This window comes from Musa acuminata, chromosome BXJ2-6 (genome assembly GCF_036884655.1).
Source record: "Musa acuminata AAA Group cultivar baxijiao chromosome BXJ2-6, Cavendish_Baxijiao_AAA, whole genome shotgun sequence".
In the NCBI taxonomy this organism is placed as follows: domain Eukaryota; kingdom Viridiplantae; phylum Streptophyta; class Magnoliopsida; order Zingiberales; family Musaceae; genus Musa; species Musa acuminata.
In genome coordinates this window covers 18603037-18629265 of record NC_088343.1, presented here as the reverse complement: position 1 = coordinate 18629265, position 26229 = coordinate 18603037, and the positions used below count along the sequence as shown (strand labels likewise).

At 39.6% G+C, this 26229-nt stretch overlaps 1 protein-coding gene, 1 long non-coding RNA gene and 1 pseudogene across 2 annotated transcripts; 2 read left to right on the top strand and 1 right to left on the bottom strand.

Annotated features, from left to right (window-relative positions):
- Positions 1-1761: 1761 nt before the first annotated feature.
- LOC135615161 (pre-rRNA-processing protein PNO1-like) lies at positions 1762-5032 on the bottom strand (annotated as a pseudogene).
- A 192-nt stretch (positions 5033-5224) lies between these two features.
- On the top strand, positions 5225-18834 carry LOC135613551 (uncharacterized). The gene is made up of 3 exons (XR_010487333.1): positions 5225-5687; positions 17444-18329; positions 18436-18834. It is a non-coding gene; the product is annotated as an uncharacterized LOC135613551 (long non-coding RNA).
- A 4443-nt stretch (positions 18835-23277) lies between these two features.
- On the top strand, positions 23278-25704 carry LOC135615160 (cytochrome P450 78A4-like). Its single transcript, XM_065113292.1, has 2 exons — positions 23278-24336; positions 24851-25704. Exons 1-2 carry the CDS (start codon positions 23392-23394, stop codon positions 25457-25459), a joined length of 1554 nt encoding a protein of 517 aa, XP_064969364.1. The 5' UTR covers positions 23278-23391; the 3' UTR covers positions 25460-25704.
- Positions 25705-26229: the final 525 nt, after the last annotated feature.

Genomic DNA, 26229 nt, shown 5'->3' with positions numbered 1-26229 from the left:
CTGAACAGCTTGTCCTTCTCGGATATGTCATGTATGTCTAGCATTAGCATAGAAAATTGCTTTACGTAGTCTCAAATGGAAGTATTTTGGTGGAATTGTCTTAACTTCCTTCTTGCGACGAACTCTATGTTCTCCGATAAAAACTGAATTCTCAACTCCCCCTTCAGGTCCTCCTATGTGTCAACTCCACACCGTCTCTGTTGGATCTCCTCCCAATGGGTTCGCCACCAAAGTTTTGCATCTCCGTTCAGATACATTGTTGCTATAGAAACTTTGGTTTCTTCAGAATCAGGCCTCGTAGCTCGAAAGTATTGTTCCATATCAAATAGGAAATTCTCGAGCTCTTTGGCATCTCTGGCCCCTCCATAACCATGAGGCTCGGGTGCCCTCAAGTTTTGTGGCGGCGCAACGTGGGTGTTGCTTTCTTTCACATTTAGTGCTCTTGTGAGCATGGTCACCCTTGAAGTGAGTTCCACCACAACTTCCTGCAGGTGTTGTACGAAGTCTTTGGTGTCATCTAACAATCGATCGACTAGGGCCTCAACCTTGTCGATCTTGGACTCTGCTTCTGCTTGCGAGCTTTCTACCCCAACAAGCCTTCGTTGGACATGGTAGAGTTCCTCCAAGCTCGCTTCAAGAACATCCAAGCGGGTTTCCGCCATTGTAAGTCTCTCCTTATGACTCTTTTTCCCAATTGGCACTCTAGATTGCGCCTCCTCTACTCGCGGAGAGCAGCGAACTTTTTGCTCATCATGTTCGCTGTTGTGCTCCTCCTGAGCGGCTCCAATAGCATGAGAACGAGTGTGCATTTGCAACCCACCTGCGGCTACTTGGGGCAAGGGTCCGGCTTGCCCCGTCTTGCTTAATTTACCACGATGCTTTATCATGGCAAAGCACAATGTCACAGACTTAGCTAGAATTGCCTAAGTCGTGAAGCACCCTTGCGGCAAAGACACGAACTTAGCTTGTGTTGCTTAGCGTTTCGCCCTTGCAATATGCGTCCACAAATATCAGCCCACTTGTAACCTCTCGTAGGTCCCGAAGGACCTATAAAAGAGAAAGTTGATTAGTTCGAAGAACGAGTGATGGACAAATCTCGACGTCTCGCGAAAAGAGGAAGCTTTACAAGCAATTCAACGAGCACCTTGCATGTACAAGAGAAAGAAGGGAGAGGAGGAAAATAGGGACGTTAGAAAGTTGAACGAACAGCTGCAAATCCACAAACAGTTGCTCACCGGGTGTCAGGCGCGACAACAAGTTCTCGTCAAGGTAACGTGCAAACTTACGAAAGGTTGTTCAATGCTCGACACTGTACCGAAGCCCCATCCCCCATAGTGCCACTTGGGTGATTCCAAGGGGTTGAGATGATTAACGTTTTGGCTTCAACAACGGGTTGCAGAAAACAACCCATGGCACGCAAAAACAAAATCATTTTGGGATGATTTGCTCGGTTCGGTGAGTGGTCGCATTGTAGTGCTACAACTTGTTCGAACTTACATTTTTATAAGCAAAATAACATAAAACCAAACCAAAACATGATGCCAAGCAACTGTACATGTAGACAAGAGCAACGAACAATTCGTTAAACGAAACTGTTACAAGTGCGCGACGACCGTTTGTGACTCCGTGGAGAAAACCTACGGTTGGATCATAACTATTACTTGGGAGAACAGGTTAAACTACATCAAAGCAAAGCAGATATGATCTTCTCATGCGAACCCAAAACACACAATATTGGAAACATCGATTCCACCTATAGACTTTGGGCCCTCAAATAGAAATCAACACTCATTGAAGAATTCCAATAGAAAACAAGGGGCCTCAATAGAATATAAAACATTCAACCCATAAAACCAAAATATGAAGTCAAATCTTTCAAATCTCCAAAAAGAAAAAAATTGTATTCTTCAATACTTCTCTGCCAATCTAGTAGTAACGGCTTTGAGTTTGGAGTAGACCTTACCAGCCGGTGATCCTAATATAAGACTACATAGTGAATCTCTGGCAACCTTGATGTTCAAGAATGACCCCAGGATGTGGATCTTTATGTCTGCGATTATGATTCGAGTCCTTGTAGAGTTTTTGATTGCAAATTTTGTCTTGCCTTCTTTCCCGGATAGCCTACCGATGGCACGAGAAAGGTGTTCTCCTCGTAGTGTCTTCACATCCTTGATCTCGAACGAGTCCACATAGAGATCATCCAAACGCAACAGAGCCATGGCGTCCGCTACATCAAATCCAAGCATGAAAGCATGAACAAAGTCTATACATTTTTGTAGGATACTAACGTCTGGGGTATCTGTTCTTGTCTTGAGCTTGACCTTCTGTGCCTATAAGATATAGATAACCTAAGGTTAAAAATAAAATGAAGAATGATTTACATGCGCAGAGGAAGATTAATTATTTGGTAAAATGGTTAATCAATAAAAAAAAAACTTCTCACTCTGCAAAAATATTAAGCAGTATGATGAAGCATCTTTCAATGTCATCTAACAGAAACACAGAACAGATGAAGCAAACTTAATTTCTTAGATGCAATTAGCTCAACCAAAAACTGCATATGGCTGTTTGATTAGAGTGCACAGAACATATTTAAAAATCCACTGTTTCAACCAAAATATTTCTGATACCCATCTTTTTCCAAAAAAAATTTGTGCACAAACATGAGTACAAAGTTAAAATATGTTTTTAAATCTACCAATAAAATAAAAAAATTATCTTACCTTGATCATTCAAGGAAAATAATCTGTAAAGGTTTCGTATAATAAACTTAATTATTTTCCAGAAAGAAAATTGAATATTCATGATGATATTGTTATTTATAATATTACAATCCAAACCCAAATTTGTAGTACAAAACAACAATATGAACCTCATGTCAGCCAGATGCCAACAAGGATAAATTATGGAGAGGGAGTAGGCTTCATTCCTCTTCAGCATATCATAGACAATGGATTTGTAACTCCCCTCTCTTTTTAATTTAAGTCAATCATGCAAAAGGACAAACACCTCTAACTCAACGAACTAAAACTTCCACAAAGACAAATATGCACAAATATAATTATCTTTTCATAAATCATCACAGTAAAAAAAAAGGTTAACACGTTATCATTCTATATAAAAAAATAGCAGATTGGGAACTTCAGTGCACTATCATCATCCTAAAACCACTTGCTTTATTGTGAATCCTGAAAACATCATCTTCCGGAACCTATAATTATTATAATAGCTCCAATATATCTTCAGATTTCAGCAATGAGACAAATAATAAGTTGGATACATGAACTTTGTGAATAGGTCCAAGTATGAAGATGAGAGAAATAATAAAATAAAAAGGAAACATGTCTAGATGGACTACTCCAGTAATCCCTCCAATAAACCAAACCTAACCAATCATTGCACTCACATTTTCTTGTTACAGAAGCAGCCAAAAATCTGATAGAAATATATTTGCTCTAGACAGCTCAATAAGGAAATAATCATTAGCTACCTAAATCTTTCATAATCATCCAACCATGCATCAACCTTTTCCAAGAAACTGGAATTCTCTTAGCATTTCCAGTATAAAAACCGAAGTAGACAAAATAATTAGATGAAAGAATCCGCTTTTTCTTCCTCCCAATTAAATTTTGATAACAAGAAACAAAAACTTGGTGTGATCGTTATAATGTAATGGTCCCTGACAAACCCATTTAAAGGATGGCCAAGATCTAACCATGTTTGGCGAGAAAAGAAGTTTGTTTGGCACTGTTAAAGGCTATATTGGGTAACCAGTCCTGGCGTCAGCTCAATTGACCAAAGTTCGGGAACCGAGAGGCCTTAAGGCATCTTAAAATGCGAGTAGCCAATCTCATCTTGACCTGAACAGAAAGTAACTTAATGAAGACAGTTTCTATGGTGGTTTCCAAGCTAAACCAGGACTATAGTTTTTTAGGAGAGAAAAAGATTCTAATTCCAGCAGAAAGATAGCATCTTACTCCAAGATGGAGTCTTATCGGAGCCCTAACTCAATTAGCACTTGTGCATAACGGAGATGAATTATAGCAGGGAAGAAGTCCTGCATCAATTAGAACCCGAACTAGAATGTGGAAGAACAGAAAGACAATATTAAAATAAATTGGTATTGTAGCAGTCCTGTGCAGATAATGTAGCAAAATACCGTAAAAATACTCTGGCACAAGATTGATATACAATCATCACAAATTTTTAATGTAACAGTTAGATACTTCGAGATCCCTTTAGGCCACCAGCTCGTTTATTGGGATTATATGCAGGATATTTAGAGGAAATAAGCTACAAACTCAATCAATGAAGAACGAACTCTCATAAAATCCTAACTACAAGACATTAAAAAAAAATAGCACAAGGGAGAACAAAACCATCCTCAAGGATCGCAATGGTAAAAACGAACAAAGAGAAGAAAAAGAAAAAGGACCAACAATCAACTTATTTCACTTGAAACATAATTTAATTTAAAATCAGATTTAAGCATATTCAAACTCTTAATAGTTTCCTATTCAAAATAAAAGAAACTAAACTAAATTGGATCATATTTTGTAACAATAACTCAAATAATCTTACCTAGAAAAGCAAACTCACTGCAAATCAATCTTTCGGTAGCTAAGCAAAGTACAATTTCACAGAACGCTATCTGATTGATGAAAAGGAAGATAGGAGAATGAGACGATGATCAAACCTTGTGGTTCATCCTTATATCTATCTTCATCTGCTCGTAAATAGGTGTGTAGATATCCATCCAGCACCGCTTGAGCGGCGCGTAACGGTGGGGCGGTACCCCCCACCTTCCGAAACTGAACCTTCCCGTCCGACATGTCGTACGGCTTCAGCAACACGAACCGAAGACCGGGAGCAGCCGCGGGATCGGCAACCTTCTCCACCTCCATGGCCGAAGCAGTCGTTTCGCTTGACGCCATCTAAAGGAAGCCTTCTTCTAGGGGTTGCGAGATCGGCCGAGGCGGAGGCGGCTGCGACAGGAGCGACTAATATAATAGGGCTCGGAGGTGATACAGTTCAGCACGTGACCGTCAGGATACAATTTATAGGAGCCGGGCGCGAACGGACTTAATAATCTGAACGGTGGAACGGTGAATTTAATCCTTTTGTCTAAAATAAGCTCAATAATTAACATAAGTGACATTTTACACATAAATATCCCCAACAGATATTACACTTACGTGTACGCACTCCTCTGTTGCATGGCTTCTTTCGGTTCGAGCAAAATAGCTCGCCCTCCAAAGACCCGGGAAATGCAAGTGGCGTCAGGCTTCCCCTTCTTCCCCCGATCTTGGACCTTAGAAACCCTAGATGGAGACCACTGTGAGAAAGTCGGCGGGGATGTTGGGGATCGGCCTCCCGGGAGCTGGCGGTGATGGGCCGAAACCTCGCCCTTGTCATCGCCGAGAACGGCTTCCTCATATCTGTCGACAACCGCAACCGCCAACAAGGTTGTCTAAACCATCGCCACCTGAGGGGCTCCTTACGTCATCATCCTCGTCGAGACCGGTGCCCTCATCGACCAGACAGTCGCCGATCTATCCCGCTTCATGGATCTCGGCAACATCTTCGCCGACGGCGGCAACGGGTGGTACGAGTACCATAAGCGCCTTATTAACAAGGCCGTCTCCTATTCCCGGGAACTTGTTCACGGCAAAGAGAGAGGAGAAGAGGTATAATCTGTCGTACTTTTTCCTTTTTTTGTTTTGTCTCAAAAGGATGATGATGTTCTTCTCCCAGGGGATTTCTTCCCCTTTTCCATCTTTCCGTTCTAGCACCTGGCATGGATGGTAGACAGATAATTTTGAAACGATATTTCAAGAAGCATATGTATCTGGCATGTGACTGACATGGTTCGAATTAGATGTTGAAGGAATATTAATACTATTTAATTTTCAAATGAACAAAACTTTAAATGGATGCTAATACAAGTCAAATTCATTTGGACATTGATTATTGTTTAGGATAAATTTTGATGGAAATTAGACATAATCAGCAAGCATAGGAGGTCAGGTAGCTTACGTATTATTAAAAATTATTCTCTGATCTGCAAGTAAATATATTAAAAAAATAACTATTCAAGTAACAATTAATTTCTCATAATGAGTAAGATATTATTTTGTTAGATGGATTATGTTAGAACCCTTGCAGATTCTAAACTTGGGGTTAATCTCTTTAGGGGATCAGCCTCCTTGGAACTCTATAGGGGTTCCTCCCTCCAAGTTGCTATTTAATTAAAGGCTGCAGAAAAGATTCATCTATTGCTTATGAAAAGAGAAGGAATACATGGCTATTTATAGGGCTTCTAAACCCTAACTTCTAATAGGACTCCTACTCAAGACTCCTACTTCTAACCAACTCCTAATAGGACTCCTACTCAAAGACTCCTACTTCTAACCTATTTCTAACCAACTCCTAATAGGACTCCTACTCAAGACTCTTATTCATTTACAACTCCTAATTCTTCTCTAAGAAACAATCTCATAAGCATAACCGACCTCTTCACCTTTTTAATAGGGGTCAGCTTAGGTAGGTTTTACATAAATGTCCCTCTCAATTAGGACTCTCCTAGTTAGAGTCCTAACATACTTGTCCTCGAGGTTGACGATTCATGAATTCTGAGAATTTGATCTTCAAGTCGTCGTAGTTCTCCCAAGTGGTATCTCCTGTTGATAGGTTCGCCCACTATATTAGCACTTCAATAGTGGGTTGTTGTCGTCGAGTCACGATCTGTCGATCAATAATGACACTTAGCTAGGTCTGGAGTTCTCCTTGGGTAGTCATATTTGGTGGGTAGCTTTGGGCTGTCTCCAAGCACTTATTTACAACTTTCGTCTGGCAGTCAGTTTGTGAGTAATATGCTGTACTCTTTTTCAATTTAGTACCCTGCATATGGAATAACTTTGTCCAAAATTTGCTCGTGAAGATGCAAGTAGAATTTGTCACAAGCATAGTGTGTCCCTTATAGCGTAATTCTTTTGAGTCTCAATTGTAATGAGCTACGGAGCTTGGTGCTTCCTCCAATTGTTTTATAATCTTATTGGTCTCCGAATCTTCATGTTATTTCCTCTTAATATCCTTAAGGAAGTCACTAATCGAAAGTTAAATGACCAAAAATTTAGTTTGCTTGGGTAGCCGTGAAAGTGCATCTGCAATAATATTCTCTTTCCCCTTTTTGTAAGTTATTTCATAATCATATCCAAGAAGCTTTGTTACCCATTTTTACTGCTTAGGAGAAGATATCTTTTGCTCTAAGAAATATTTTAGGCTTTTATGGTCGGTCTTGATTTGAAAGCATCGCCTGATCAAGTACGATCTCCATCTCGTTGCTGTATGCATAATGGCGAGCATCTCCTTATCATATGTTGATATATTTTGATGAGAGGGAGACAATGCCTTGCTAGTGTATGTGAGTGGTTGACCATCTTAGATGAGAACATCTCCAATTCTGACTCTAGATACATCGGCCTCAATGATGAAGGGTCGGCTAAAATCTGGTAGTGCTAGCACCGGCATCATTGTCATGGCTGCCTTAAGTTTGTCAAAGGCAACGGAGGCTTTGTCCGTCCATTGGAAGGTATCATTTTTCAATAAAGAAGTGAGTGGTGTACTGATCTTTCTTTAGTTTTTTATGAACTTGCGGTTATAGTCTGTTAAACCGAGAAAGTCATGTAGCAATTTTATGTTCCTCGGGATTGGCCAGTTCTGCATTGCTTCTATTTTGGAGGGGTCCACCATCACACCTTCCTCTAATATGATATGCCCAAGATATTTTACCTTTTTTTTTAAGAAAGCAAAAATTCGTAGTGGTCGTTGTGTGTTCAAAAGGCGATTTTTGGTATGTCTTCTTCACACATTCATATTTGATGATACCCGGATTAAAGGTCCAGCTTTATGAAGATTTGTGCTCCCTTTCATCTAGCAATTTATCTACTACTGGAATAAGGTATTTATCCTTGATGGTTATGCTATTGAGAGCTCGGTAATTAACACATATTCATCATGTTCTGTTCTTCTTGCATACAAGTAGCACTAGTGAAGAGTAGAGGCTGCAACTTGGCCGAATAACTCCTATTTTGAGCATCTCTTTTACAATCATTTCTATTTTCTCCTTTTGGAAATATAGATACTGATATGGCCGAGTATTTGCTGGAGGTTTGCCCGGAAGAATTGTTATATAATGATCATGCCGACGGGTAAGAGGTAGGTTGTGCGGTTCGTCAAATATATCTAAAAATATAGCAAGCAAAGGAAGTAAGTTTGGATCTTCAAATTCTATTAGCTCTCCCTTAGTTTGTTGCTCAAATTATACCAAAAAGTCACTGCATGTTTTATGCAAAACATTCTTCATTTGTTGTGTGCAAATCATCATTACGTCGCCCCCACGTTTCCTATGCAATATCACATGTTTTCCCTTACTATAAAATTTCATAATTAGTTTCATAAAATTTCAAGAAACATCACCTAATATCATCAACCATTCAATTCTGAGCATGGCCTCATGATCATCAAGAGAGAGGAGGAAGAAATATGCAATTATCTCTTGGTCTTGTAGCAACAGTTTCACTCACGGGCGCCTACGATCATACTTCAAAATCCATCCGTCGACGACCTTAACCTCAAACCTGCTGTAATTCTCAATAGGAAAGGCCATCCAAACAGCAACCTAACTGTTTAGGAAGTTATTAGTGCTGCCCGTGTCGATGAGAACAGTGATCGGCTATTGTTTGAGAAGGCCTCCAACTTTCATCATTTGCAGGTTTGAGTAGTCGGCTAGTGCATGTATCGTAACTTCGGTCGGTTGTGGCTCTTCTTTTGTATCTTCTTCTTCATATTCAAGGCTCTCTTCTGAATGTTCAATGACCTCTTTTTCTACTGGTTCAATCATAAGAAGTCTCCCTTTACTACAATGATTCTCACGGCTCCACGGCTCATCGCAATGCCAACATAACCCCTTCGCAGATCGCTCCCAAAGTTCTTCTCTTGTCAAACTTTTTGGTGCAGGGACTCGGTTGATTGTAGGGGGGTCTGAGGGCTTTGGTATTGCTGGTTGGGGAGCAACACTAGTCCTCCGGGCTTCATGGTTCAATTGCTCCTCTTGAAATCGTAAGAAAGAGATGGCTGCCATAAGTATGTACGGTTGTCGCGCTTTAACTTCTCCCCGGATCTCCAGCTTCAAGCCCTCAATGAAGGTCCCCAATAGCTATTTTTGAGACCAATCACGAGTTTGATTAGATAACCTTTTAAACCTGGTTTGGTACTCTTGAATGGTGGAGGTTTGTCGGATCTTTGCTAGTTGTCCGTCAATATTCTCGTAATCGGTTGGTTCGAAGCGGATCAGCAGTCCTTTTTTGAATTGTCGCCATGAGAGGACTCCATGAGTGTGTTCAAACTAGTCAAACCACTATATGACATTCTCTTCAAGATGTATAGCTGTAATTTTTACCATAGATACGTCCACAATTTTGTGGTACCGAAAATATCGCTCCGCGCGCGAGATCCAACCAATCGGGTCTCCTTCTTCCCATCTAGGAAAGTCCACCCTCATGCATGGATAGTTGGGATTGATCATAGAATCTCCCCTCTCTTGGAAGTCATCTCTTTGGGCTTAGTGCGATTGGTTAGAGCTCTCCCCTTGATGTGATTTCTTTGGGCTTGGTGCTCGGCCCAAACTGAGTTCGGTAAAGAGAGTCAGAATCTTATCTTTCATTCACACCTCGAAGGCTTCGAATTTAGCATTGATTGTCTCCTTAGATGCCATAGTATATGTCTCCAAATTTATAATGTTAAGATCTTCTTTTGTTGTCGGGTTATAGGCATGTATAGGTTGAGAGAAGTGATGGTCGAAAGGGTTAGTAGATTGGTGGATGTAGGTTACGGTTTAGGCTTGTTTTGTAGCTGTTTTGGGTGCAGTTTGAGGGTGTGGTTTGGTGGAGTTTTAAGGCTGTAGATGAAAGTTTTAGATCTGTGGTAGATGGTAGCAAAGGTTTGATAGAAATCAATGGAAGTTGCTGCAGGTATGTGTTGTCTTATAAGAACAGAATTATCGTCGAAGAAACAATGGTTTCTTGATAAAATTTTCACCAAAAACTTGAGAAATTTGAGGAAGGAATTGACAACAAAATCTCAGTTTATATGACAGCAAGGATGTCTAATTTAATCAAGAAAATTTTAGTAGTATAACAGCAAGGAAATTGGTGCAAGTTACGATAGCAAAATTCTCGTCGAAAAATTTCAGCAGTTTACAATGAAAATTTGCAGCAATACAAAATCGTTTTTAGAGATGAATTCCTCAATATATCAATCTTAGATAGAAGCCAAGATGATCTATAAAGTGGATAAGAAATTTCATTCAAAAAAGATTGCAAATAGATGGGTTAAGGCAACAATATGCGACTAAAATTTTCTGCAGTAGAAATTTTCAAGTGTAGCAGATTGGACGTAAAAGATCAGTAGTTTATATTGAGAATTTTTTAATGAAACCAAAGGGAAATCCACTGTTAGGAAGTGTTAAAACTATCATAAAAATTTTACAGAGATTTGGACAGAAAAAACATAGTAACAAGATCAAACAAACTGTACTTTGCGGCTGAAATTTTACAGTGCAGATTTTCAAGTATAGCAGTTTAGACGTAAAAGATTAATAGTTTATATTAAGAATTTTTTGACAAAACTAAAGGAAAATCTACTCTTAGGAAGTATCAAAGCTGTCATAAAAATTTTATAGAAATTTAGATAGAAAAAATGCAGTAGGAAGACCAAACAGACTATGTTATGCAGTTGGAATTCTGCAATGTATCTTTCGTCATAGAGATGAAAACTTTACGACGAAAAGTTTACGCAGCAATATAGGAATAAATTTTTTTTGAATTTTCGAATAAGGATAACTAAATTACAACAGCAATAAGGTAGGAAACCAAAACCTGTTGCAATTCACGGGGGGATCAAAAAATGATTTGTGGTGGTGGAGATGACGATAGAATTTGACGACGATCTTTTAAGCAATTGTGGGAATTTCTTTGGGTGGTTGTGAAGGGCTAATGGATGGCTGTGGAAGGGTAGAGAGACACCAAGAACACTGTTCTGATACCAGGTGTTAGAACCCTTGCAGATTCTAAACTTGGGGTTGATCTCTTTAGGGGATCGACCTCCTTGGAACCCTATAGGGGTTCCTCCCTCCAAGTTACTACTCAAAGGCTGTAGAAAAAATTTATCTATTGCCTATGAAAAGAGGAGGAATACATGACTATTTATAGGGCTTCTAAACCCTAACCCCTAATAGGACTCATACTCAAGACTCCTACTTCTAACCAACTCTTAATAGGACTTCTATTCCTTTATAATTCCTAATTCTTCTTTAAGAAATAACCTCCTAACCCTAGCCGGCCTCTTCACTTCTTTAATAGGGGTCGGCTTAGGTAGGTTTTACATGAATGTCCGTTTCAATTAGGACTCTCCTAGTTAGAATCCTAACAGATTAGCTTAAGAAAAGCCAACTACAGCTTAAAGAAATTGACTCAATCATTTTTTGATATTTAATTGCTTCATATTCATTGTATAGAAGTTTTTAACAAACAATATTTGTTCTTATTTTGAGAGAAGATTGTTGATTATATTTGAGATACTTGTGGATGAGGTCAAGTTGGGTGAGATGTGGATTGTATCTTTGTATGCAAGGTGTGGCTTTTGGTTTGCTAAAAGATCAATTGCGAGTTCTATGACCTTCATTCCTTGAAAGAGGACTTTATTAGTGGAAATCATCAGTGGGGATGTTAGTGAGGGAACATAGGACAACATTGTCAAATAACTAGAAAACCTTGTAATCATTCTTTCGGTTTCTTCTTAATTCACAGTTATTGTGTCTGCTTCATCTAGTACTTGCTCTTGTTAATTGAATCACATTTCTGAAGTGCTTCTGCTGCCCTGGATTGTTATATTTGGTTTCAGTTGGAGGACAACCTAATTCAGTACCCTCCTTTTATGCTACCCCTGATCCTATATCCTAATAATTGATTTGCATGTGAAACATACTAATCCTAATCTTTTAGATATTTTGAGATCCAGTGTCCTTGAGTTATTGACACTTTCTAATCTTTGTATGACCAGGATTGCTTTTGTATCCATCATGATTTCTTATTATATGTTTCCATGGCAAGACAACAAACAATAGATTGAATTTCAATATTCAAACATTGAAGCAGGCCTGTGAGATTGGGATCATTGAACATCTGCAACACTGGCTTTGGATTGTATTAACAGAAACTAAACTTTGGATTGTATTAGCAGAAACCAAACTAAACAATTTTTTTAAAAAAATTAATACATTTTAGATGCATAAAATCAATTAAATTCCATTTGTTACCAGTTTTCCACCCTGTATTGGTTTAAGCATGGACATGGTCTCCAACCTTTTCAATTTTGAGTAATTTCTCATTAGTCCAACTTCAATTTAAACTACTTTGTTCAACAGATCTTTAAGCGACCTTAATCTTAGGTCTTGATATGTTGTTCCAATCATTTCAATTTTTAGTGATTTCTCGCTAGTCCGACTTCAAGTGAAACTACTTAGTTCAAAAGATCACTAAAAGACCTTTATCATGAGTCTTGATATGCTGTTCAATCTTAATTGCAACTTAGGATTGTGTGAGGAGCTCAAGAACATGACTAAATAAACTAAGAAATAAGTGAGGAAATAGGAGAAGAAAGAGGAGGCAGCAGAGGTGGAGGTTATGGCTGCGACAAGGGTGTTCTTTAGGTAGGTGTACAGTTTTCCTTTTTTTTCTTTTTAATTATTATTAGCTAGTACCAGGTCTATTGACTATAGAGTGCAAAAAACCAGTTACACTGACTATAGGGTGTCAATAATGATATAATCCTCTGATATCATTATTTTTTATAAAAATATTGATTAAAAGATTAGAAAATAGTGAGCAAAGACGTTTTGGACTTTTTGTCACATCCTGGTTCTGTCTCCATCTAGATTGAGGCACAACACTTTAGAATGAGCAGGAGTATCTCCTTATCAGTGAGCTTCATCTTTATATCCTTGTGCCTCCTTAACCTTTCTCCTCTTCTTCCAATTCTCTTAATTCCTCTTCATCCTTTTTCCCTTCTTCTTCCTTCTTTAATGACATCATCATAATTTATCATTATCAGATTGCTAGATAAGTCCAAGAATCAGCCGAAATTGGATTGGTCAGATAGGATCAGGTTTGGTCAATGTGGCAAACTGTTCTTTGAAGATAAATATTAGGGTCCAAGGCACAACAAAATGTCATAAGCATATGCTCATTCATGATGGAAGGAAATTGAATCATCAATAATCCTAGTTCAGCTAATGGATTAAGATTGAGCATTTGACTTAAGGTGTGAAGGTTGATCCCAGTTTTAGTCTAGCCTTGGGTTGAGTTTGAGGTAAGTAGTTCAAGGTTTTTCTTGAAGTTCATTTCTTCTTAATCTCAGTTAAAGAGGGTCAAAAAGATGTACTTTGTCTTTTGAGTTGTATTTGCTTTCTATTTGGTTGAGCCACTGTTAGCTGATTTGGAGTCTGTCATCGTCCTTAAATATGATGCAGAAGTAGCCATCTCTACTGTACTTATATAGTGGGCCTTTTCTTAGACTCGAGATAGTATTAGTCTCTAAGGGTCACGGAATTTGTTGAAAGGAATTGTTTGCACTACTTGAAGTACCTAAGCTACTTTTTAGTGGTAAATATGGTAAAATGAAAATTATAAATGTTTCATTTGATTGTTCTGGTTTGCTGTATATTTCTGTGCCAGATTTTGTTCTGGTATTCTTGTTTCAGAATTAATGGAATCTGAATTACCGAATTTAAAATGAATCATGATTTACTGGATTACTCTTTTTTCACCTAAAGATGTGTCTGGTCAAAGTAACAAGTCACCTTTCACTGCTAATGATTTTGTAAAATATTTCTCATTAAGTGAAGAGCACCTACAGACCATGAAATCTGAGCAGTCTTAGAGTCTTGATGGATCTTTCTTTTTTTTTGGATGACATTAGTTTCAAAATGTATACATCATATTTTGACATAAGCTACAAATCAAAATATGAAGGCAAGATGAGTTGTTATGCAAAATCCCCTACAGATATCCCAGTTCTTTTATTCTCTAACAAAATATGGCCAAGCTGCATAATGTGTGGGAAGGTGGCCATTGTGAGATAATATTATGGATCTGCCCTTAGTGTTCAAGCATCAAGAATATAATAATTGTGCAAGGTTGTTCTCATACGACTATAATTTTAGGAACTACAGAAGCTTAGAGGAAAATTTTGCCAAAGACACTTTATATACTTGAAATCGATTTGAGGAAAGGCTCCAGTAGTCCATAACTGGCATGCGTCATACAGGCTTTGGTAAATTGGCACCAGACTGTCTCATGTCTGTCAGTATTGCAGTGTGCCTATTGCTAGCATAATATTATGGATCTACCCTTTAGTGTTCAAGCATCAAGAATATAACAATTGTTTCAGGTGGTTCTCATACAACTATAATTTTAGGAACTACAGAAATTTAAAAGAAAATTTTGCCAAAGACACTTTATAAACTTGAATGTGATTTGAGGAAAGGCTCCAGTAGTCCATTACTTGGCATGCATCATGCAGGCTTTGGTATAGAATTGGCACCAGACTATCTCATGTCTGTCAGTGTTGCAGTGTGCCTATTTCTAACATAATTGCACCATATTATTTGAACTAGAAAAGTTGGTATTGAAAGCAATATAGACTGAATTTTTATATTGGCTAGATGACGTGAAAGAATAAATCATAGCCTTTGATTTAAAGACAGCTTTCATGAGAAGCATTCCAGTTACCATAAACCATGTGAGTGTCGTAACGAGCATTTTGTTTTTGCTGACAGTTAGCTTTCAAGTGTTTTGGTTTCTTCCAACAAGTTCATTTGCATGGACGAGTAGCAGCTTCTTTTGGGGTCATATGAACTGTTTTTTCCTTGTAATGAAAATAACCATGGATACTTTCTTCCATTAAGCTTTGTTGAGGTCAATGTCATTGGTCTAATCAAGGACTTCAAAATAAGTAGCAGCTTTAGGCCTTTTTTCCTCACTCCTGATATTATTAATTAGTAGCACCACACCTCAGCTAGATATGTCATTTGTAGCTTTTCTTCAAACATGTCTAAGACTAAACCGTGAATTGAGTCTGATAATTTTATTGATGGTATGGCCTGATTCAGAATTGCAATTATATTTTACTCTCATCTTTGGATAATCCTGCACATGTATCAGATGTATCCTCTTTCAACGAAAAAAATGTTCTGGATTTTTTTTTTCAATTGCCTTATATATTTTTATATATAGAGCATAGCCAGAATTTAGGAGGCATTTGATGATCCTGCAGGGTTTTAGATGCAGTCTGGTTTGTAGATCTAACTTTATTCTATGAGCAATACCTTTTTTTTATCTTTCTTTTCTCCTGACTAATAATTAATGATTTCTAAAGCTTTGAATTTTATGTTGATCTTGTGTCTTTGATTCTCATTTTAGTATTGCAAAAGTTGCAACCAATGTGTATGGTTTTTTACAAAATTTAAAAGCCTTGTTTCTGGAGCTTGTCTTCAAGGTCGTAGTTCTAGAAATTGTTCCAACTTGACTGTCATTAATAAAAATAATTTTATCAGCAAATAATATACATCATGGAAGTTTATCTTGTACACACGTGATACATGGATTATTTCTTGTGTGATAACTTGACTTAAAGCTGTTCTTTGATTCAACACTATGTTGGTAGGATATTCACTAGTCTTGCTTCTTATTGTTCTAACATTAGCAATTGGTTCATCATACACACGTTAACCACATTAATATCTATATAGGAGGTCTCTGTTTATAGAATCCACACCATATTTTTATAAGCTCTACCAAGCTTCTTCTTGGATAATGAAGAATCATTTGCAGAGCTTTCTCTCTAAAATTTTGCATTAGTTATCTTACCAAGTAAAATCTCCTACAGTTTATCTTTTTTTCTATAGAAAAACTTACTAGCACAAAATAAGACTTGTTTTTCTGGAAACACATGTTTCATATCTCAATAAATGTTCCAACCACACTTTAGAAAATATAGTCTGAGCAAATTTTCCTCATGGATTCAGCATAAGATATCTCCATTTTTGTTAATAAGATTATCTTAGCAAAATAGGGTAGTTGCTGTGATGGTTTGTTCCATAATTAATTTTTTTTAGTTATGTTAACACTTGGGATGATCCTTTTAGGGATCTGAAATGTGTTTGTTTACTTTGGACCTAAACCTTAGTGGATAATATTTTTTTTCTATTATGTAACTCAAGTTTAGTTCCATTTATTAGGTCCAGGATTGGTTCCATGCTTTCTTTGATTGTGTATCAATACAAGACTGTCAAATAGGGGTGAAGGATTTTAATTTCACATGACACAATGTGCTGTAAGCCAGTTAAGATTTATGAACTCATTGAGTCAGACTATAATTGGTGGTACTATTTAATATTTTTAAATGGCTCAAGCCCCTCAGCAAGATAAGTAAATACCATAGACATGCTTCTTTACTACATGAGAATGAAATAAGAGGAATGGCTATTACCTTTTTCTTCAACATTATGAAATTTCCAGGATACTCTTTGCTCAAGAACTTAGCACTGGTATCTAGGCTCGGCACTGGGAATCTTAAGTTTGCTCAGTTAGTCCTTAAAATAATTATGAATTTAATTGTCTTTTCAGATCATTCTTTTTGGTTTTGTAAAATCAAATAAGTGAAAGAAAAATAAGCTTATGCTTTCCATGAGCTATGTTGTTTCTGAAATTTTTGGAAGCAAAACACTTGTGATCTTAAAATTTCCAGGAACAGAAAGAAAAAGGAAAAGTGCATGAGTCCAAGACTGTAAAGTTCAATTTCCAAGTGCTTCTCCTTTACAAATGGAGTTCTCTCATTGTGACCACCAAACTTACGTTTTGTTTGACAATTCAAAAGCAAAGGATAACAAAATTTCTGTTTCTTGTTTGAAAGATTAAATAGTAGAAGCAATGCTTTTCTGGTTTTGCCATGGGCATATAGATAGATTGGTTCTTATTATTAAGTTTAAAACACATCTTTCCTACATCATTTTGAGGGTTCATGTCCAGAAGACATCTGTTAGGACAAACGTGTGATGTCCAGAACATGGCAAAGGCTGGCTTGTTGTGCTTACTCTTGGTTGTTTTAATTTCTGGTTTATTTTGCTACTATAACTTTCTGTTCTCGATTACTCTACTTTCTTCTCAATATAGACCTTTTATGATTGATTTATTGCCCTGAGAGGTCTTAGTATGGTTTGTTCTTTGGCACAATGAACTCTCTCTTGTTTACTAGCTACTACTGCTGGCTAACATAATGTGTTACTTTTATCAAAGTATCTTACTATTTCCATATCTGTTTGTAGGTTGTGGGTCTGTGTAAGCCTCCTTGTATTGGGTCATCCGAGCAGCAAATATCATTTTTAGCTATTGAAGTACATGCAATGCAACTGGGTGAGACTGTTGAGCACAAGTTCAATTCATCGGTTGATGAGAAATCTGGTCCTAGAATATTCTGGATTTGCCATATTTCTTCCATGGTGAACTGGCAATGATGCTGCCAGCATATGACATATGAATTCAACGTGATGGATCTTCATAGGATGGCTCATCTAATGGGGGCACTTTATCCTGTTATGGTCCTGCTCCTGATTCACCTATCCCTTTATCCTGGACACGTGGTTCAGTCTCGCCTCCTCCCATCTTTTTAATGCTGGCTAAAAATCATTGTCTACGACCAAAGCTACCCAACTGAAAGAAATGGAGATGCATAGCCCTTTGAGATGAAAGTGATGGCCATGCATTTGGGCTTCATTTTAGGTGGTCCTGACTTTTGTTGGAGCTGCTTCATTCCCTTTTTCAATGTAACACGTGTACCCCCGACGAATGGAAGATCAGATCACTAGTGACCAGCGGACCCCAGTGGTCTCATCCTCTCAAAAAGATATCCACTACTCCATTGTCAATTTCAGTATCTTTGTACATATTCTTATCCTTGCATATCTGGCCTCAGGTACTTGTGTGATGCACGCCAGAGCAATTTTATTTTCTACTTGGCTGCATTCGGTGAATTTATTCTTCTGTTAAATTAGCTGATCGAGTGTACCATCTTGAATGATTAAAGTGACTCTTCTTTCCATCGTTCTGATCTCTTATAGTTCAGATTCCTTATTCTACTGATGCTACACCTTGCTGGTTGGAGGAGAAACTTAGGTGGTACTGCCTTCAGCCACTTTCTTCAATTAGCATGAGGTGGTAGAACAGTAGCCACTCAAGGAATTGTTGGATACACCTTTCTATTAGTGGAAATGATTATCACCAACCCATAGCTGATGTTTTAATCTTTTTTGTTTTGTAGTGGGCTCCCTTTTGCTTGGATGCGGATGACGTCAACACGCACTCTCAGAACCTTGACGTCCTTCACAACCGCAGAAAAGATCTGCTGTAGTTAAATTGTTGTATGGCAATCATAGCTCCCTCCTTTCCAGTCTGTCGAAAAACCTTCGATCAGCCACCCCTTCAGATCTTAACCGTTCCATCGTTATCAGCTTTAGGCCTTTGCCTCTGTCAGTAATTGATGATTTCTTTATGTGCTCTCCACCAGTTTTAAATGTCATTTTCTTTGAGCCAATGATTTGAGTTCCTGGCAACAAAAAACAAAAACAAAAACAAAAAACAAAAAACAAAAGAGCCTTCTCATTCTCCCTCTGGTCCACATCAGAGGAGGAGGGTATATGAGATATGGAGGTTTCAGCAGCCGTCCTTGTATTGGCTTATGATATTTCATTCGATAATATATTGCTCTAGTGTTATGTTATTGGTTTTATATTGGCATGGGTTGATCTAACACATTTAGTGGTTTACATCCTTTCTTTCAGCTTGGCATGAGAAATAATTCAGTGGGTGTAGGTGCCAGTCTCAGTACTGTCAAGTACGATGACCAGTTGTGATTAATCTAGATGTATCGGGTTCAAAGAACTTGGGTTTGGCAAGGTGGCAAGGAGAGAGAAGGAAGGTGAGCTAAAAGGTGTACTCTCCGGGTAATATAGACATGAGAAGGAAACATAAGAAGCAGGCAAGTTGCATCGTTCAGTCCCCATCTGCTGCGACCTCTGGAGCAGTCTTCCAACTTGAGAGTGTTTGGCCGTATTTGTGGAGACAATTCTGTGCACGTGCATCGGACCCTACGAGTTCACCCGTGGGCCTACGGCTTCGTGACACCACATTGTTGATTCGCATAAGATCCATAAGCCAACAGACGCATGAAGCCAAGTTGGGCGACATCATATCTCTCTCGTGGTTTCTTTCCTTGAACCCCCTGATGCTCTAGGCCGGCCGGTGTTACTATTTAGTTTGGGCGGGTATTACGTTGTTGTTATGAGATTGTCAGAATTATACGTGAATCCGTGCAAGAGTTTGGGTTTTCATCAGAAAGTATAATTAGTCCTCCTAATCAAGTCCTTGTTGATTCTAGGAATGAAAACAGGTCAGGTTTCTTCAAATATTCATCAGATCTATCCGACCTATTTAAACCGAGCTTGTGTGAGTATCTTATAATTGAGTTTGAAACAAGTTTAAATTATATATATATATATATATAAAAAAGGTATTCAAGTTGAGTTCGAGTTTGAAAAGTTTTAATATTGACTGATCCAATCAAGGATTGGTATGGGACGGTATAAGCTGAAATCGGTTGATCTTATTCCTTACTATTTTTTTATGATGTCAGGATATATGAGATTGGTATATTGTCTGCACTGCAAACTGTCATAATATTGACTGCATGGAGCAGTCTTTATGGTTTGAAGTGCACTGCAGACTATACAGACCGACGAGAATAGAGTCAAATTAAATAGACTCCGTAATCCAGAGCAACTCATCATGGGGACATCATCCATTGACCTAGTCTTCTTCGCACTCATTGCAGCAGTGCACTCTACAAACACATGTTCAGGAATAGTGCTAAGCTCAACCACACACCAAATCTTTGTGTTTTCTTTAAGATTATTATTGTACATGTGTTTGTTTTTTCTTTGATCAAAGATAAAAGGGTGAAGATGAGATTTGATCGCAATATTTTACTATCAATGGTTATTTTTTTTACTAAAGTTTAATATCTTTCATTTATTAGATAATGTCTCAAACTCTCAACTATAACTGTATCATGTCACTTTCTTGTTGAATGCCAATCCTCTGAAGGTGGTAAGGGGTCATGTTAGATATTAGGTAAGTGATAAAAACTGCATGGCTTAAAAGTCATTATCGATGGATCCTGTTTTGATAGATAAGATTGTGGTGGAGTTAGTTTTGGTTTTGCGAGATGCATGGTCTCCGGTGGCAAGATGATATGGAAAGGAGACGCAGCTGGCCGCGAGACTAATGGGACCAAGGAAGGTCAACAACAAGTTTTTTAAAGAATCAATGTTATTCTTAAAAGTATATATATATTGGATATCTTAAGCCTTCGTATAAAATGTATTTCGTGATTATTCAATCAATTCTTTAACCTGATTGGTAGTAGTATTTAATTAAAGTATTTGTGTAGTTATCCATTCTTCATTTAAACTTCATATATTTGACTTGTGGGTGTTAAAACGTATACAGAGTCCTTTCCCTAAAGCTGAATCTTTTGGGGATTTTTTAGTTAGTAAATCAAATCTTTAAGAGTTATTGTGATCAAAAGAGATGATGCAAATCTTATCAGGGTGCTTCAACGTAAAAAACAAGTTGGCAGGATGTGAATGTATACAGTGACATCTTTCTTTTATTAAGATTTCTTAATGGTGTGTGAAATGGAGGATAGATAATATAGTTGTCAAGTGGCTTAGATATTCTCATAACACCTTATTGTGAAGAGAGAACTTTCCTAATGATTTTTTATTTTTTAATATTTTATCCTCAGACACATAGCAGAATGACTAATTAAATATTATCTTTTGGAAAAAAAGAAAAAAGAAAAAAGAAAAGAAAATTCTTTCTTTCATTGTGCAGATCTGAAATCATTGAAAGACTTACCCGACGTTGAAGTCTCTCCCAACGGCGACATCTACCTGAGATTTCTCTTCCCTCGATTCATATGGGTACGGGGTGCTGTTTCTGGTCAGGCTGTCATATTATTACTTTCTGATCCGGTTGATGTTTACGACCAGTCAAGACAGTCTATGATGGCCGACCCGACAAATCTTTCCCAAGAGTTCAACGATTAACTTGAGAAACAAGTGGCCTTTCCATATTGTCCGTGATCCAATCATGACATCTTCCTCACTGCCTGGATTTGAACTTAGATTCTCCTATTCGAGGCAAAAAGAACTGTTGCTGTCTTGTCGATAAGAGGATCACTGCACGAGCTTCTCGTCAATGCATAGTATCATCAGGTATGCACGAGCGGTCTTATTCTTACCACCAGAGAATATATTTATCTTTTTTACATCACAGAGTACAACTCTTTTTAAGAAAAGGAGCTGCAAACGCTACACCGTTGAGTGTCCAAAGAATGACTTGGTATTTGCATTGCAGTTATAATAGCTGTTATGTTTAGAAGATGCATGCAAAAAGAAACCAATGAAAATGTCTTGGAGATAATAATATCGTATTTGTTGTCTTATTGAATTAGCATTCTACTGAGCTGCTATTAGGCAAATTAATTAATATTAGCGCTCGAAACAATTTTTCTTTTGAATTGTAGTTCTAAATGCTGCCCGTACCAATTATAGTCTGAACTAATAATATCTATCTATCTATCTATCTATCTAGGGACCTTGCAAAATATCAAGTGGAGGTGGGCAGGATAGGCTGCCATGTGTTCCTAGAAAATGACATGGGCTGTTGATATCACTTGGCATCCCTCTTTTAGGATCCATGAAGGGACATTGGCGCACTATTATCACCATAAACTTTTTTCTTCACATGAGTTGGGGGTGTGTGTAAATATCTTTCTTCCCATAAACTATTTTCCTTGTACAAATACAATGCATGCATTCGATCGTTGTCAATATATATCAACGCTTCTCAACATTCTCACAGCACCATATACTTGTGTGGTCCTCGTGATCACATCGCCTAACCCCCCTGTATGAAGTTTTCTAGGTATTATATTGTTTCAGTACCATAGGATATGATACCAAAACAGTCGAGATGGCACATAACATGTTCATTATAATTAATTAGGTTTCTTACAGTGACTGCTAAAATTTTTTTAGCTGTATGGTGGATTTCAAAGTGAGTTCATCGGTCATCATTGATGTTAAGTCACCAACTGGGGATTCAATTCGCATGCTGCATCATGTCTCTTCGAAATCGACGACTAACCAAATGGAGAGGAATTTTGGACATGCGAATTGAAGTTTAATGCAGACCACAACGAGAGAGAGAGAGAGAGAGAGAGAGAGAGAGAGAGAGAGCGAGAGAGAGTGAGCAAACAACAAGCACAGGTCTAATCTTATTGAATAATGATGACAACGATTTCATAGTCATGCAAGTTTTCAGTTGACAGTAGCATCACCGAGAAGAAGATGCACTGTGGATGAGTCAGAAACGAAGAACATCCTAGTACATGTTAATAGGAAAACAAATGTCAGATGAAGTACATGCCCAATGTTCATATCGAGGAAGAGGACTTTTGTCACAATAGATGCATATAATGTGAGCATCATGGTTAGGCAATCTATCGTATTCATATATTGGTTCCTGTAATCTTAGTATGATGTGTGATGACAAAAAGACTATTTAGAAAGAGAAGTGGTTCTTGTCCTTTGAAAACCAGAATTCACTACATGAAAGAAAAAAAATAGGAGGATGATTTCCATGTTCAGCTGCACCCTCATGATTTTGATAGCCATCACGGGAAGGGGGATGAACGAGTCACCTTGTCACATTCAGATTTATGTGGTGAACGAATCAGTGGACATGAGTGTCACCGCTATTGGCCATTCCTGGAGATGAGAGATGCTATTATATTATCTCAGGTTTAGGTTGTGTAAATGAACTTGGATCAGGGTTGGCCATGGCTGGGCCCCGTAGACATACATAGGTTAACATTTGCAGGCACCATATGGTGTCTGCTATTAGCCGTGTGCTACTGCTACTGCCTGCCCACTTAGTCCTCTGAGATCACAAGCACAAAAAAGATAATTATACTTAGCTTGCTATTGCCAACCAAATCACTCCCTCCTCCCTATATATAGGAGTGCCATTCCACGCCACTCTTCGTATTAAACACCACCACCGAGTCATCTTGTGCTCTCTCCAATAGTACACCAGTAGTAGCATCCACATCACTTGTAACTCTCACTCTTCTTTCTTCCCTCTGTCTGTGATGAGAACCCACTCGGTAAGCAGCCTCCTGTTGCTGATGTTGTTCCTTGGGGCTGCTAACCAAGCGTCATGGCTCTTCCTCTTCCTTCTCTTCGCTCTCTCCTTCCTCTCCCCCCTGTTGTTCACCATTTGGCTTGTCCCCGGCGGCTTTGCATGGCATCGATACTCCGGTGCCGGGTCGATCGCCCCCGGCCCCATCGGGTGGCCCTTGCTCGGTTGCCTCACCCTCATGGGCCCGCTGGCTCATCGCAAGTTGGCTAAGCTCTCCAAGTCCCACCGCGCCGCCCACCTCATGGCTCTCAGCCTGGGCGCGACTCCGGTGGTCGTCAGCAGCCACCCCGACACGGCCCGGGAGATACTCCACGGGCCTGCGTTCTCCGACCGCCCCGCCAAGATCTCGGCCCGGATGCTGATGTTCGAGCGGGCCATCGGCTTCGCTCCCGCCGGCGACTACTGGCGCCACCTTCGCCGTGTCGCGTCGACCAGCATGTTCTCCCCGCGGCGGATAGCGGCCTTGGCGAGCCTCCGGCATCAGGTGGCCGGCAGAATGGTGAGTAGAGTTTGGAAGGAGATGGAAGGGACGGGGTTGGTGGTGTTGAGGGAGCTGCTGCAGGAGAGCTGTTTGGAGAACATGGTGGGGAGTGTGTTTGGGCTGTCACTGGGAGAAGCGGAGACGAAGGAATTGGTGGACATGGTGAGGAAAGGGTACGAGTTGATAGGGCAGTTCAATTTGGAGGACTATTTCCCTCTGGGTGGCCTTTTGGACTTGTCTGGGGTGGGAAGAAGGTGCAAACACTTGTCTATTAGGGTCAAGGATCTTGTAGGTAAAATTGTGGAGAGGAGAAGGCAGGGTGACTACCGCATGCAGGATGACTTCCTCAGCCTGTTGCTTAGCTTGCCGAAGGAGGAGACCCTAAGTGACACGGACATAATAGCAGTGCTCTGGGTGAGCTCTCTCTCTCTCTCTCTCTCTCTCTCGCAAGCTCGTTCTCTCTCGCTCTCTCTCTCTCTCAATCAATCAATCAATCAATCAATCAATCAAACAATGACACAGACACACACATACAGCTTGACAGTTGTTTGATCGAAAACATTGTTTTTTAGCTCCTGCATGGTTTGTTGCACTAGGAATATTTCTTGTCAAATATATAATATTGTGAATACTAAGATAGCCGAGAAGCCTTTTCAAGGGGAATAGACCTAATGAGTTCTCAACCAAGTAGTAGCTGACGCTAAGCCCCCCCCCCGTTGGCTTCTGACTCGGGCAGACAACAGGCTTCCTCCTTCCACATTTATTGGGAAAGAGACCTGACGACGAGGTCTTTGTCGTCGCACCAGGCTATCAATTTTCTTCCACTATTCACGGAACTGCCGCCTGACCACAGTTTGTATCAAAGAGTTGTCCTACTTAGACAACCGATGTAAATTGATGAACCATTTCCACATGCTGTAATGAACAGGAGATGGTATTCCGGGGAACAGATGCGGTTGCTGTCCTCTTGGAGTGGACTATGGCCAGGATGGTCCTGCACCCAAGCATCCAAGCCAAAGCCCAGCAGGAGCTCGACGCCGTGGTCGGCGGCCGGCCGGTCGAGGACTCTGACACGCCGAAGCTGCGGTACCTGCAGGCCGTCGTCAAGGAGGTCCTCCGGATGCACCCGCCGGGGCCGCTGCTGTCATGGGCGCGGCTGGCGGTCCGGGACGTGCTCGTCGGCAAGTACTTCGTGCCGGCCGGCACGACGGCGATGGTGAACATGTGGGCGATAACCCATGACGAGTCCAATTGGGAGGACCCGTGGGCCTTCAGGCCCGACCGGTTCCTGGAGGCCGACGTGAGCGTTCTGGGCTCCGACTTGAGGCTGTCGCCTTTCGGGTCGGGCCGGAGGGTGTGCCCGGGGAGGGCTCTGGGCGTGGCCACCGCTCACCTGTGGCTTGCGAGGCTTCTGCAGCAGTTCCGGTGGACCGCCGGCCGCCCGGTGCAGCTGTCGGAGCGCTTGCGCCTCTCGCTTGAGATGAAGAAGCCACTGGCTTGTCGAGTGGTCCGGCGAGGTCGTGTCGATGCCGAGTAGATGCTTGTGATGATGCTTTGTGATGGTATATACTTGTGATGTGGTGCAGCGTGAGGGAAGGGAAGGGATGGAGGCGTGTATGTAGCGCATGGGGGAGGTGGGTATGTGATTTTGTTTAATGTAATATAGCACAAGAAAATGGATGGAGATGGAGGCTTGAATCTTGTAAACAATGTACTGCTGTTGATATCCTCTATGTCAACTACTCACTTGGCCCTTATGTGGTAGAGAGATATTAATGAGAACATGTACCTTGCTGATTGTAGTGCATGGATGCGATGGGATGGGGTGGTGGGTGTTAGCGACTTTGTTTCATGTCAAGTGGCACCTCGTCTGAGTGAATCACACAAGTAGAAGATGAATAGAACTGTGTGTTAATTTACCTTTTACATTTTGAATCCAAGAAAAGGTCAGTTCTCTATCCCAGTAATTATATATATATATATATATATATATATATATATATATATATATATATATATATATATATATATATATATATATATATATATAGAGAGAGAGAGAGAGAGAGAGAGAGAGAGAGAGAGAGAGAGAGAATTGGATCGTGGTATCCATCAGTTGGTGAGCTGCCATTGAAGAATGAAAAGTGACATGACATTCCCACCTTCCATTTTCTTATTTAACATATCTACCAATAGAAATAAGCGAGAGATTTCTATCGTGGGGATTATTTTTGTAGTGACTCCAATTATTGGTCTAGGTTGAGTCAGGATCAGTGAAGACCGTTATCAGCTTTTCTAATGCACTAG

What these genes read in the sequence shown, in the direction of transcription:
- LOC135615160 (XM_065113292.1), top strand. Translation starts at nt 23,392, where the DNA reads ATGAGAACCCACTCGGTAAGCAGCCTCCTGTTGCTGATGTTGTTCCTT. An exon ending in ACATAATAGCAGTGCTCTGG is followed by an intron (nt 24,337 to 24,850) that starts GTGAGCTCTCTC and finishes TGTAATGAACAG; the next exon opens with GAGATGGTATTCCGGGGAAC.